Source organism: Xiphophorus maculatus, chromosome 16 (assembly GCF_002775205.1).
Source record: "Xiphophorus maculatus strain JP 163 A chromosome 16, X_maculatus-5.0-male, whole genome shotgun sequence".
NCBI lineage: Eukaryota > Metazoa > Chordata > Actinopteri > Cyprinodontiformes > Poeciliidae > Xiphophorus > Xiphophorus maculatus.
In genome coordinates, this window is record NC_036458.1 from 22,524,989 (window position 1) to 22,540,002 (window position 15,014).

The 15,014-nt window shown below is 41.4% G+C and overlaps 1 protein-coding gene across 6 annotated transcripts in view; it reads right to left on the reverse strand.

The window, feature by feature from the left end:
* Positions 1–602: 602 nt before the first annotated feature.
* Positions 603–15,014, reverse strand: part of caskin1 (CASK interacting protein 1) — a 105,872-nt gene continuing 91,460 nt past the window's right edge. For 4 of the 6 annotated variants that reach the window (XM_023349241.1, XM_023349245.1, XM_023349243.1 and 1 more), the window contains 9 exons: positions 14,260–14,370; positions 12,667–12,768; positions 11,656–11,794; positions 11,210–11,353; positions 9,846–11,041; positions 8,742–9,053; positions 7,944–8,508; positions 6,525–7,029; positions 603–4,843 (listed from right to left, as the gene is read on the reverse strand). In XM_023349241.1, coding sequence (XP_023205009.1) covers positions 4,747–4,843; positions 6,525–7,029; positions 7,944–8,508; positions 8,742–9,053; positions 9,846–11,041; positions 11,210–11,353; positions 11,656–11,794; positions 12,667–12,768; positions 14,260–14,370 — 3,171 coding nt within the window. In that variant the 3' untranslated portion in view covers positions 603–4,746. The remainder of the gene's footprint in view (positions 4,844–6,524; positions 7,030–7,943; positions 8,509–8,741; positions 9,054–9,845; positions 11,042–11,209; positions 11,354–11,655; positions 11,795–12,666; positions 12,769–14,259; positions 14,371–15,014) is intronic. The other 2 variants (XM_023349242.1, XM_023349244.1) reach the window with 2 other exon arrangements.

Here is a 15,014-nt window from a genome sequence, read left to right on the forward strand (position 1 = left end):
CATTTTGACATTCAGATAATGTCATAATTTTCAGACACAAACTCATGATTATGAGATACTGGCGAAAGCTTCTGAGAAACAGTGTGAATTTGTATCTCAACTAAGACTTTGAAAGCTGAAACTATGACCTTCAATCTCATAATTCTAAATTTGAAAGTCAAAACTGACTTCTCAAAATTATGAATTAGATTCTTTGTAATCATGTCTAAAACTCCTGGTGGACTTTTGTTTTTCTTTCATGCGTGAAATGGGTTTCCATACTTGCAGCTCCAATATTTTTCACTTTTTACTTTTCGTTTAGGAAAAACAAATCAGCACAACACCAAGCAGCAAATCTTGGCTGTCTTAGCCTACTAAAGTATTAGTTATCTTAGTCCTATATTGACTATAAAGGAAGTTGTACTTATTCTTGTAAAATAAACTATAAAATTAAGGAAGTTGTATTTCAGATTTAAGAAATGACATCACCTTTATTCCAATTACAAATCTTGCTAACTGTAAAACTCAGTGACCTAGCTAACCGCTGTTAGGAGTACAAGTAAATAAATAGTAAATAGTTAGGTATTACTGTCCATCTTAATACACAACAAAACAGCACACAGTTATGTTTATATAGAACATTAATTTATTGAGAGCAGATGGCCATAAGATGCAGTTGCTGCAAGCACACATCTGTCCAATCAGTAAAACACATTCTCACACTCACGCCTACACACACACACACAGATTTCACACAATCAATAGCAAAGCAACACTTTACACACTTTGGCCCTTTCTCAAGCATTCACACACAGTCACTGCAGAGCAAAGAAGATCCAATAAAAAGCTTCATCTTTTGTTAAGAAAGAAGAGATGGACCAGAATTCTGTTTTTGACCTCAACCCATAACCACACAATCACTCTGTAACACAACGCTTACAAGATGAGAGACGTCCAAACCGAGGAAGATGGGGGGGGGGTGAAGGCAAAACTTGTCTTTGATGCGATGGTGCCTGGGTTCAAAACTAAGAGAAAGGGGACATTTCTAAGGAGTGGCTGAAAGTTAGTGATTAACCAATGGATTTATTACATGCACGACCCAGATTCTCATAAACGACGCCTGAGTGAGTTTAAAAATGCCACAGATCAGCACTTATAAGATCAATTTGTCTCTGGTGATTCAAAATTTCACATATTGGGAATTGTTACTTTCAAGCTAAGAGATGAGAGACCTGATCACTAAGCAGCAAACCCAACGCCACAAAGAGTTAAAGGTCATTGACCCACAGCTACACCTACATTTTTTTTTTTCAAACTAAAATTTTCCTTTATTTCCCCACATGGACTTTGAGATTCAACAGGATCACTTTTTTGCGTGTTTTTCTTTATTCTTATTCTTATTTAGAGGAATTTCAACAGTTTTGTTACATTTGTGACAGAAACGCAGCTAGTGATGCTGAAGCGTTATTTACCAAAAGCCAAAGGATGTTTTCCTGCGCAACTGACACACGAAGCACAAACGTAAATGTGTGACTGAGGTATACATTAGGAAGCTAAATGCTATTGATCAAGTTGTTTTACTCTTAGCAGGAAAGTGTCCATTTTTCCCCAAGCGACTTTTTAAGTGCAGAGACAAATTGTGTTTGCTAATGTGGGTTTGAAGCATGCAGCCAACTTATGCCAAGTGCAACGCGATGGTTTCCGGTTGTCCAGATGAGGAAGCGATCAGTTTCATGACTCTAACAAATGCACCTGTGACAGTGAAGAGGGAAGAAGAGAGCGATTCCCTGATACTTTACATACCCATCTACTGTATTGAAGTTAGACCAAAAACCACAAAGCAAGGCACATGTTTGCAAGACAAAAAGAAAAATGATAAACCATACCCAAAAAAAAAGTAAACAACAGGAATTGCTTGTAATATAAACATCGCCACATCCTGACACATGTATGCAGAAAAAAACAACAATAAAATAATATAATAATAATAATAGAAAAGAACACTTCCTTGAAATTACCCAACATGGTATCCTACAATGATTCATTTAGCTGGGACCACCGAAGCATGGAGAAGCAAACTGATTTTGAATACTCAGATTAGATCTGATTACTTTGAAAAATACTCTTCAGGATGACACACACATCATAAATACACTTCTTTTTTTTGTTTTTGCAAATATCCATATATATATTCTCTATGTGATCAGAATTTAAATACCACAACTATTCTCTGAATTATTATTTATTCATAGACAAAGAGTGCAGCTGCTGTGAGACTGATTTCCTCTATCCGGGGAGCACATGGAATACTGGAGTATTGCACTTTATTTTTTTTTTGGTCTAATATAACAGAAATAAAACCGTCATGCTTAGCAGTTCTTGAATGCTGTCGCTCACGCTTTCCCCACCACCTTTTGATTTCCGTCTCATTTACACAAAAATCAAGGTTACGTGTTGTAACCAGTAAAAAGTGGGGACGCGGTACAGTAGATTGTCATGGCGAAACGAGATGAGGGGCTTGTGGGATGGAAAATGTAAGAGTTAAGTGCTGGAATGTCGGTGAGTAAAGTGTAGTTTCATTTTTATTTAATTTTTTTGTTTTAACGTGGTTGTAAAATTGGGTGATGTGAGTTTTGAGGTCTGATTGGTTGGATTATTAAATATTTTACATGAGTTCCAGAAGAGCTGGGAGGAATTGTGATCTTGCAAAAGCTTTAATGCCACTTAAACCTTTATGACAGATTTTTTTCACTTATATTTAGTGAATTAGACTGGGTCATTCTAACACACGAATACGCTTTGATCTAAATTATAGCTGCGGTGTGTTGGTAAAGGCCTCTCCAAATTGAGATGCTGCCACCATCATCACATTGTTTAGTCCACCTCACAGCTGTACACAATTTCCTGTTGGTCAATCGCATAAATGCCAATTTACACACTAAAATTTGTGTTTGTAACGTGATCAAATGTGAAAGTTCAAGAGGTAAGTTTGCAAGTCAGGGCATGGATAGTCCTTCTCACTGACAAAGAGTGCAGCTGCTGCCTTAGTGTAGAGCAGGAAGCAGGGGGGGGTCCATCTTAGCACAGTCAGTAATGAAGGGATTTTGTTGAATTAACTACAAATAAAACTAATGAGAAATCAGGTCAGCTGGAAAAAGCTTATTTGTTTCGGGTGACTGAAATTCTCTTGGGTGGATCTTTATACTAAGCACCATTATCAGTAACAAGCTTTCCTTGCCTGAGGCACGGTAGTGGTGGTATCATAATTTGACCACCTTAATTAGTATCATGCTTCAAATTTCTATTGGTGTGTAAAAAGTGTGAAAATCTGAAACTTATTCACTCAATCAGTAAAAAGAAAAAAAACAGTAAATTTATATTTGACTAGGATTAAAGTACCAATAATTCCAATTGCTGAAATGAAGGAGCAGGTTTTGGTGTTTTGGATTTATCTAAGCGTCTGTGAGTGTCCTAAAAGCGCTATGCAAGTTTGACGTATTATAATTATTATTATCTAGTTGAGGTTGTGGTAGCAGGATGGACAGTGGAACCTGAAGTTTGCTGCTGGACTTTCATCAGTCAGCGGTGATTTTGAAGCCCTCTTTGTTGACGCGCAGCTCCGACCGTGGTGCTTGTGCTGACCTTCACAAGGTGCTTTGGGGGCAACTTGGACCCATCCAACTGTACACACCGGGGGAAATGTCACACTAATTTACCTCAGCCTTTCTAAAAATAAGGCTGGCCCACGAACGTCCCCTTACACTTTTTTGAAGTTCTCAACTACCTGCCAAATCCCCGAAATGACTTGCTGTAGTCCCGCTTTTACACCATTTTCATTCATATTATGAAGGTACCAGTTTGTGTGTTTGCACGTATGTGTGTGTGTGCGAGCCGGCTGCGGGGGTCGTTGTGCTTCTGCTGTGTGCAAGTGGGCCTGTCTGCGTGTGTGTGCATATGCGGGGCGATGCGACTCGACTCAGATCCGACCGCAGGGAACCGAAACGGGGATCCTGAAAATTCCCGTGATGCACATCCACCCGCACGAACGGCGCACACACGCACACCCATCGGGAGGTCAAGAGTCTCAAATTTGGTCACATAGAATAATTTTTCCACCAAGTCATTTACATCATCACAACACCAGAGGTCACCATTCCACACAGAACCAGGACATCAAATCAAAGAGCTAGAGATTGATATTTATCGGCGTATATCATATATTACTGTGCTAATGCAGGACTTTTTCAGTAGATATAAACTCTCCATGCTTTAGAATGTACACATACCGTACTATGATTCATTACACAGTTGGTTTTTAAATCTGTATTAGTATTTGTTCATGTGGAGTTCTTTAAAGACTCATGTTGTGATTGCAGTCTTCTTGACTGTGATACATTTCTTTATTAATCCTTCTTGGGTGTTTTTTTTTGTTTTTTGTCTCTCGATAGTTTAGCTTTTTTATCTCTCTTTTCCTGTCCCTCTTTTTATCTGTTTTTCAGTGCCGTGATCTCTGTCCAGGCCTCTGCTGCTGCTGTTCCATCACCTTTATTGTTTTTTTTTTTTGCATCGTGCAAAGGAGAAAGAGAAGAAGAGAAGAGTCGAGCTTCCTCTGGGCAGATGGATGGACAGCAGTATCGGAGCAAAGAGGAGAGAGGCATATGAAAAGAAGGAGAGAGAGAGATAGAGAGGAGGGTTGCCTCTTTGTGCCATCTGAATCAGTCCTGATGCAGTGTTGCCGTGGAGATTCGCTGACTGGGTTTCTGTCGTTTACTCCAACATGGCATCCAGCTGGTCGGCCAAGTCGTCGAACATGCTGCCGATGTCATCGAGGATGCTCACCGTTGTCTTCTGCTCAGCCACAGAGCTGGATGCAAACACAGGCAGAAGATTACAGCACCTGATACAGAGTTCATATCTATAAACTGATGAACATTGCTGTAGTATTTTTTTGGGACAATGAAGACATGATTTTACAATAAAGCATGTAGCCTTGCTAAGAAACAGATGGCTTTCAGAGGTTTTGTTCGTTTTAGCTAGCAAGCTAATTTAGCTAAAGCTAGCCTGGAAAATTCAGTAACAGATTGCAATATTAATCCATAACATACTACTCAAAACCAATAACTCAGATTGTCTGAAAACGCAAAGTACAATATCTTTACTGAATGTCTTAACAGTTCAAAATTGTTTTTATTGTTGTCTCTTATACAGTATATATTTAGCAATATATTATTTGCATATTTCTTCTTTTTTTACCTGCACAAGTAAAAAAGGGTTAGAGTTAGTTTTAAATGTATATGCACGTATATACATATACACGTATGTATGTATATATACTGTACATATGTGTATCTGTTGTCGCACTTGTAGTTTTTCAGTATTCTTTCTGTGTATTCTGGTAGCCAAGCAACAGCATTTCATTGTCAATAAAGTAAGTCTAAGTCTAATAAAGGCCTGAGATCTTAGTCCTGCCTCATTCACCTTAAGAAAAATAATAATTGGAATCTGGGTTAAGGAAACTGAAAGTAAAACCTGCTTTATGTAGATGACACACTGATATTCCTTACCCACCCAGAAACAAGTCTGCCTAAATTTTTTCTAATATTGAAAATATTGAATATAAATATTGAAAATATCTGGTTACTATTTAGCTATGAAAATCCTTGGTCTTCATGATTCTGTTCACTAATGTTCTCTAACGAACATCTCAGACCTTCACAGAACAGCTGAGTTTATACTGAGATAAAACTCAGTATAAACTCAGCTGAATCCACAATTCTTCAGGTATCTTCTCATGACAGTGTGGTGATTTGACCTTTATTTAGGGCTATCAGAGTAAAGGGGACTGAATTCACACCAAATTTGTTGTTATAAAAAGTGTTGAAAACTATACATTGTTTTACTTCAACCTCATGTTTGTTTGTGTGTCTGTTCTTGTACATAAACACATTGAGGACATTTGTGACTATTTTTACCAACAAAGAGAGGTCATCTATGGAAAGTTTGGACATTTTGGACCATTTTCCTGGTCCTCGCCTTCTTTCCAATTAAAATACACTTTGATAGTTAGGTTTAGAGATGGGAATTAAGTTTTGATTAAGGTTGGGAACATAATAGTAATTGTAACAGTTAGGGAAAATGCCTAATTTGGGGATATATGCAGTTACTAAAATGAAAGGAAGTCAATACAAAGCCCTCAGATGGATAGAAGTACAATGGAGAAACCTAACATGTGAATGTGCGTGTGTGTGCACGCACGTATCCTGTGGATGTGTGTGTGTAAGCATGAATACATGGTTTACAAAACCAAATTGTGAAGTTACTTATCAGCAGTGTGACCTCAAAGGGCTGTGAAATGTCATATATGAAATTTATGTATGTTCTGAAAGTAAATTGGTATTTTTTAAGTGAGGTATAGGTAAAATTCTTTTTTTGACATGCTTTTTGTGTTCACCAGATGAAGGGAAAGGTATGTCCCCATAAACACTACAGAAGTCAAAATGGTCTCCTAAATTACAAATCCATGTATGCGTGTGTGTGCTCCATACTCGTCCTGCCGTAGAATCTTATCTTCCACAGCCTGCAGAGCAGCAGCCAGGGATGCGCTCGTCTCTTCCAGCTTCTGTTGCACCAAAGAGTCTACACCAAAGTCTGTTGTTGTGGAGGCCTGTGGTGTGACAGCTCCTCCTGTAATCCCACTGTCCACTGACACGCCCCCGATGGAGGAGCGGGGGGGCTTTACGGGCGGCGGGGTTGGGCTGGGAGTAGCAGGGGTCTGAGGTGTCTGAGGGGTTGTGGGGGTCTGCGGTGTGTGGGGGCTTTGAGAAGAAGGGCTTGTCGGCTTGGCAACAGGAGGGTTGGAGATGTTGCACGGCAGGAAGGAAGTAGGTGAACTGGTCTGCCGTGCCACCACAGAGTGCTGCTTGACCTGGGTGGAAACTGAGGTCGGGGAGGCGGGACTTGTCATAGAGTGGATCAGCTTGGCCGGTTTTGGCGCCGTAGGTGGGGGTGCTGGTTTCGGTGAGACCGGTGGAGGTATCTTCTTTCCTTCCACTACACACAGAGGAGAAAAGAAAATCCTTTTCAAGAGAATAAAGCAGCAATGTGTGCTGTGAAACTTTTCTTGTATAAAATCAATACATGAAAATCAATATTGCAAAGCAAAAAAGCTGAACAATAACATTTAGGGCCACTGCTTCCTAAAGCTATATACATAGAGAGTATGGCTCTTGTCAGAACTTTATAAGCCCTCATCAACCTCATGGATATTGAATTCATTTAGACTTTTAATGATTTAATTCAACAGTTTTTTCCCCCCAGGATGTAATATCGAATAAAAAATTTTAAGAATTTTAAAACAAAATATTTTAATACATAAGCATAAATATGTCGCTGATTGTCGAAAGTTATAGAACAAATTGTAAGTTATTGTTCCAAAATTGTTGATTTTTTTGGTTTTATAATTATCATCAAAGGTTTAGTGTCCTTTAAAGCTCGGGTGCATAACTTTTATTTTAAACATTTTTTTTTATGTATTTGTTAAAACTGTCACCATATCCTGACAGTATAACGTTAGATACAGATAGCCTGAAAAAAATCAAGCTCCACCCTGAACTACCCTAAGCATTCATAAGAGGATAGTTGCAGGGAATAAGTTGCAGCCTAGCAGAGAGCAAGGAGGAGGGTTTGAGTGACAGTGCCAAGACCCTGCTCCTGGTTCTGATTGGTTCTTTCTGACCAAGCGATGTATTTCTGCACTTAATATTGGGAGAATATTAACTGTCACTATGTCATGACATAGTGACAGTTTTAGCAAATATGTAAAAACATATTTTTGTATATACTCCAGCTTCAATGTGGAGGTTATAAAGATTAGAAAGTTAATTGTAATGCATAATTAAAGGCCTCAATGAAAATGACATGTAAGTAAACTTCTAAAAATTATGGCACGGTACATCAAAGAGTACCTGGACTTCCAGGGGTCCCTGGCCCTGGCAGGGGGACTCTTTTATTGAGGGCGGCCTGTGGTGAGCTCTGTGGGCCTCCTTGTCTCTTTATCTGTGCAACGACGGGTTTTGGGGAGACCGGAGGCTTTGGTTTCCTCATAGGGACTCCTTCATTTACTGCAGGAGCTCCCTGGTCCATGCTGTCCCTGCGGGGGGTTGGGGTCACTTGTTGCTGAGGTTGCGGCTGTTCGGTCACTCCAGCTTCAGACGGCAGGCGGCGTTTTACAGTGGCCATGCCATTCTGGTACGGCATTGGCTGTGTAGTGTTGGGATGCCCGGTGCCAACCACCTCCCCATTGGCAGCGGCCATTTCTCCGAAGCCTTCGGGTTCCTTGTCACGGCTCTTGGGCCGCCGTTTTACGGTGGATGACTCCTGGAGGGTGAAATCCGAGCCGTTGGGGTGGGACTTGGAAATGCGAGGCCGTCGCTTTAAGGTTCCCGTGGCTTCAGGAGTGTCCTCCAAGGTGAAGCCCCCGTCTCCCGGGGGGGCGTCGCCGTCACCCTGCAGACAAACACAAAATACACACTAACGGAAAGTTCATACATTCATGATAAAAGGTCATTCTTGCACAAACAGTCAAAGCATGAACAAAGATAAATGGAAACAACAATAAAAGCTGAGCAAGCGCTTTAGTTTCAACTGTAGCTTTGCACATTAGAGCACACTGACTTTTAGAACATTACGCAGATAATGTAGAGTAGAAAAGATTGACTGACAAGTAGACAAACAGGTATATACACAGATAGTTAGATAGTTACCTGTCCTTCTCCTTCTCCTCGAGCTTGGCGGCGGATGGTGAGGCTCCCCTCTTCTGCGAATGGAAGGTTCTCCGAGGAGCTACCACTGCCTCCTGAGCAGGGAACCGGGGAAGATGGAGGGTGAGGTGAAGAGGAGTTCACAAGGGGAGGGGGGGATTGAGGTTGAGGTTGGGAGGAGGACGGGGCGAAATCCAGTGGAGTCGGTTGTTCCCGCCTGGCAGCCTCCACCAGCTCGCTTACGGGTCCACTTATGGTTCGCCGCCGGTTCACCACTTCACCGTCCAGGCCAATGGCCTCGCGGGTTTTTCCCACCTGAATGACAGTGAAATTGAAACGTTTTCTTGCTTGTTCTTGAGGATCTATAATCTGAATCTTATATTGTGTGTCTTGTAAAAGTCTGTATAACTCTTGAACTTTTCCACATTTTGTCACGTAACAACTATGAACTTCAATGGATTATTTTCGTAGAGCAAATCCAAAATATGTGAATTACCAAAATGGCATGCTACTTAACATGCTATTGGCTGTCATTTGCAAAGCAGTCTATCCAGGAGTGCCATTCATTTAACTTGGTGTTGATTAGATACCCCAAAGAGCAGAGATAAGAAAGGCTGTAGATGTCAGCTTCTGCGGTATTGCTAAGACAGTTTCTGCTAGGTATATTTGATGCTTGAACTAATAATACATGCAAATATAAGCATCTTTCTAGGAGGTCTCAAGTATTTGCGAATTTCAGTTATTCAAGGTCAGTTGTAATCCATAACCCCAATTAATACCATGGTGTGTTCAGACTATCCTTAAACACAGAATTTTTGATGTACATCAAAATGTTACTCTTTGGTCTCTTCATTCTTAGCAATCCAATGGTATACTTCTGCTTGCTGCATATATAAACCTGCAGAAAGCAGGAGGAACCAACTCAACATAAGGGGTAACAAATTTCCCAATGACTCTACTTGCATAAAAGAAATAGAAAATATGTTGAAGGCACAACTGCCATCCAATTTGGCCGCCACTGGTTGCAACGTGGCAAATCCCCTCAAGAATTATCAATGTTTTTCCAAAACAGTGTAAGTAATCTCCTATAGAGAGGCAGATGTATACCTGCAAGTAATTCTTTTGCAGTGCCATGCCTTTGGCCCCACCCCCTATGGAAGACATCTCTAACATGGCAGCGATGCTCCTCACACTGCCCATGCTGTTGGTCTCCACTGCAGCCGTCTCCACGGACACCCCCAGGTCGCTTGCCCTCCGCTGTTGGTGGTAAGGCACATCCAGCATTCCCCCAGTGGTGGTATGTGTCTGCTGCTGTGTGTTTGCCTCCGTCAAGTTGGAGTTGGAGCTGGAGATGGCAGAGCTTGAGCGTTTGGGCGGGGGCGGTGGAGGACCCTTCTTCTTCTGACGCAAAGCGAAGGATTGGGTGTGACTGCGGCCAGCAGTCTTTTCCTGGTTGCGGACTGAATGGCTGCGGCTCACGCGGTGGGTCACTGTAGCGTATTTCACTCCGTCCGCTCTTGCAGTCGCAGAGGTCTGAACTACTGCTACTTCTGTTTCCATTTCTCCTCCTCCGCCTCCTCCATCTTCACCTCCTACTCTCTCATCACACTCCCCGTCTGAGACGGCGTATCGGTTGAGGCTGTGGGCACGTTTCTTCTTGAGGGCCAAAGGTTCTGCTCCCTCAGCCTCTTCCAGTTCAGTTTCGGGTGGTAGACAGAGGTGTGGAACTTGCTGCTGTGGGCTTTCTCTGACCTCCATCACCTGTGTCTGTGGGTGGTGGTGATGAGGATGGGGCTGATGCTGCTGAACTTGAGGCTGCGGCTGCTGCTGCTGCTGGGGGATTTGACACGGGGCTCCACGGTGGGTTGGAGACTGAGGTTGGTGTGAGTGCAACGGAGGTTGCTCCCCTTGTATTGCCTGGGGTGATGGTTTGGTCTTGCTCTGTGGGGAAGCGCTGCTCTGAATGGAGGAGGTGGAAGAGGAGGACGAAGTCCTGGTCTTGGTGGGTGTGTGTGGTGGTGTGTAGGGAGGTGCTGGCTGGTTGTGAGAATGCCGGTGTTTTCCTTGCGATGAAACGCTGCCTCTGTGGGACGAGGAGCTTCCCTGGCTGCTTTGCTGCCTCACTGTCCGTGCCTCCTTCTTCGGTGGCCCTCCACCTCCAGTAATCACGTCGTCGTGGTCCTTGCTTAGGGTGCGAGTTCGCTGAACTCTGACCTCTTGACCTGGGTGAATGATGGCATTCTGAAGCTCTGAGCTCAACTCACTGTCCTGGAAGGTACTCATCTTTGGAGACATGATGACCTCTGGAAGGAGAATGAGATTTTCATTAGTAATTCTCAGTTGCCTAGGATACAGGAGTGATTGGGTATTGTTCTAAAGGCCTTTTGTCTTCTGTGATGGCTAGACCTCAAGGCAGCTTAAAGGAAACTAAGAAGCTAAGACAAACTAAAATCTATTTTTACTGTGCTCACCATCTGGAGGCGGGCTGTCCCTGGAGATGACTTCCTGCTGCTGTGTGATGGGTGGCGGCTTCTTTCGAAGGGAGCCCCGCCCATCTGAGCTGCGCTGCATTTCAGCCAACCGCTTCACGGCCATCATCAGCTTCTTCTGGTGACCTTTCACATTAACACACAGGAGTTACCGTTCAGTTTAATAGAGGTCCTATAAGAACAAAACTTACTTATTTAAACATTCCTTTAACTCTTTAGTAACTGGTTAACCTGCAAAGCCTTTTCAGCAGGCTACCCAGCCGAAACTGTAAGATACTATCAGGCAAATTGACAATGCTAATTTTAATTAGCAACATTTGTATCTATTTAAGATTACAGAGATCTGTTGTACATGACTGCCTCAGCACAAAGTCTTCAAAACACCAGAAGGAAAACATAGATTGTTGACACATGCTAACATATCTTACCCAGCTTGGTGATGCCTATTTCCTGCAGATCTTCCCAGGTGATGTCTGTGATGAAGTCGATGTTTTCGTAGCCGTTCTGCACCAACACCTGGTGGTACTGGCTCAGACCTATGGCCGACAACCATTCCCCCAGGTTGCTCTGCAGTCATGGTGAATCAGACAGTTTTAGTCTCATACAATCACCAGTTTAACTTTTAAACATTTTGTTATATTACTAGAAACTTCAGTGTATTTTTATTGGGGTTTTATGTGAAGGGGCAAAAGAAAGCAGCCGATATAGTAATTGTAAGGAGGAAAAAAAAAACTAACAAAAAACATTGCTTTAATTTTATTTTCTAAGTAGAAATCTTTTGAGTCATGTGCAGGTGTTCATGTTTTCCTACACCTCAGGTGATTACCAAGGGGTGGGGTCACATATCATTTACCAGAGACGGTAAATGATATGAGAGTTTTATTGCATTATTCTTGAACATCATTCTGCATCCTTGTGTGAGTGTATTTTGTTTTCATTGAGCCACAATTCACTGTGACAAATTCTAAAAATATGTACGAAAACACAAAACCATGGCTTATATACAATATAATACAATATAATACCACAACCTACTCAGCCTGCAGTGTTGTTTCTACTTATGGAAAGCTGGTAAGAGATATAATACGCGTTTTATTTTCTTTACATATATATATTTATATAGAAATTCCAGCCACACTTCAGATTTTTATTATTTAAAAAAAATTTCAAATTCATCTGGTTCCTTCCAAGTTGTTAGTTGTAACATGACAAGTAATGTGATAAGTATGAAAACGTTTACATCACCCTCTATGTTCAGAAAAAGTTCCGAAAACATGTGCTACTACTACTTATGTTAATAACCTTTATGTAACCAGATTAAAAACCTTGTTGAGATATACAATCGAATCAGTTTGTTTAGTTTGAGAAGCATCAAAGCATAAAATAATAAAAATAGCTAAAAAAAAACATAACAATCAAAAGCAAAGGCTGTTACTCACAGGTTTCTGCTCTGGCAGCCACTCTGTGACGCTCAGCTTGTTGATCTCTGATGTGATCTTCTTTCTGTGACCAGGTTTGGTTATTCCGATAGCTGTCAGATCCTAGCACACACACACATACACACAAGCAAACACGCGTTAAGATCCTATTTTGATTGCATTTTCCCCCACAGCATTGCAGTTTCATCAGTCCAGGAGCCCAGCAGTGTTTCTCTCTCATTCTCTCACCCAGACATGCTCACAGAGGGAAGACATGGGACGGCGTGACACCTGATGGAAGCTTCTGGAAAGTGGGTAGGAATAGCGTGATGATGCAAATGTCCGCAGATCCAATGAAAGGCAAGGGAAGACGAGCACAAACGTCTGCAGTGAAAGGAAGCGTCTAAAAGTCCAGATTCGCCCGATTTCAGATAACGGAACTCAGATATAGTTTTTGTAGACACACAAGGAGACACTTCTACAGTAAAACATTAACAACACACACACATTCACACAGACCCACACGCATATCATTGATTGTACAACTCGTTTTTGTGTGCGTAAAACAACTCAAGACAAATCTCTAATGGAGTCCTTTAGCTTTTTTAAGAAAGGTTGTTCAATCTATGCTCTAAACCCTTCAGCATATACAGAGTGCATACAGTACACATATAAATAATTTATAACTACTGAAAATTATTTATATAGTGGCATGCATGGTGAGGAGTGTCAATCTGGTTGCTATGGAGGCAGCAGCCACAGGGTAAAAGGTGACAGAAAGGTCAGGAGGTCAAGTGGAGCGGAGTCTTTTGCTCTTAAGATGCTTGATGTGATCTTTGAAATACATTTAAAAGAATTTGTTTCATTCAAAAAATCATTTGAAAATATATAATGCATTCCACCTTCTGTGACATCCCTAACATATTTTTTGTACAGACAGCAATTATATTTATCCTTTTTTTCTTCTTGTGGGGAAAAATCACGTTCAGCAGAAACGTTTTCTGCACGATCTGCACGTTGCAAACATCAGTGGTATTGAAAAACGTCAAATTGTAATTGTAATAAGCGTCAAACTTTCTGCTAGACGCCTGCGTCATTACTCATTTAAATAGGGCCGAGTTATGTCAGCATGCTAGGCAGCTTCCTTTGTGTGAGGTTTGGAGGTTTGATGCAAAAGTAAAACTGGTTTGAACACATTTGACTAAATGAATAAATCTGTAAATTCATCTTAAAGTATTCCAATATTTATATGGACTTTATTTTGATTTTTAAGTGAGATTTATTGTTTATTTTTGCCAGTGCCGTCATGACAGCTACGACATTACATGAAAAATAAAATTAAAAAATCAGAAAAATACCAGCAAAGGGGTAAAACAACAAAAGATGACCCGGGGCAGGTGTGACAGGATGCAGAGAACAACGGGGGTATGGGGGTTCACGTTCATAACGATTTTTAATTGTATTCATGAGATTTTTGCAAAGGTAGGAGATTATATACATGCATCTGGACAACATCAAGGACAGCACGAAGCAAAGTCTGTCAGACTTGGTTCCACTGTGGTCCTTGGCGCAGGAGGTGTGAGCTCTCTGGGGTTCAGGGTTCAGTTGCCTTACCTCCGGAGTCATTCGGCTAATGGTGGGCAGGTCATAGCCAGCGCCCAGGAAGTTTGGAGCGTAGACCTGCAGCTGAAAGTCGCTCAGCCATTGGACAACGGCCTCTGAGCTCTACGGGAGAGAAGACAGGGGGCATGCGGTCACTGGCACCGTGTTTGCTTCTTCACAGCCACTTCTCATCAGCCAAACGGGGTCATACAGAGGCCACTCCTTAGTTATTACCGAACGATCACTTCAACGTCTAGCTAGTAGGTCGAATCTGTGATTATTGGTAGTTTATGAATGTTAAAAGGTACCATGTTTTCTACAAATTTAGATAATTATAGAAAGTGGCTGGTCTTTTAACATGACTTCCTGCTAAATTGATAAATTAGCCCAAGGCAGGCTTTGTTGGCATTGTAGTGAAAATGAATTTAAAGTTAGGAAGAGGAGAGACCAATCTCTTCTTCCTTGGTTTTTAGACTGATATCAGTAATTCTAAAACTTATAATAAGTGTTAACAATGCTTATAAAGTTTTAAATAACTTTAAAACAAACTTTTCCTGGGTCAAATTTAGATTCATAACATTTTTCTATGAAGCACGAGCAAGACATGTTTCAAACCTTTAAGTAAAAATGCTCTGTTAGCTTAGTTAGCGTGTGTCTTCAGGGAATGGGATTGTGTCGTCAAACCACAGACCATTCCATGCAGCGGGATAAACCATCCAGAAATATGTTGCAGTTGCATGGAAGGGTCAGTTTTCATTATCAGATAG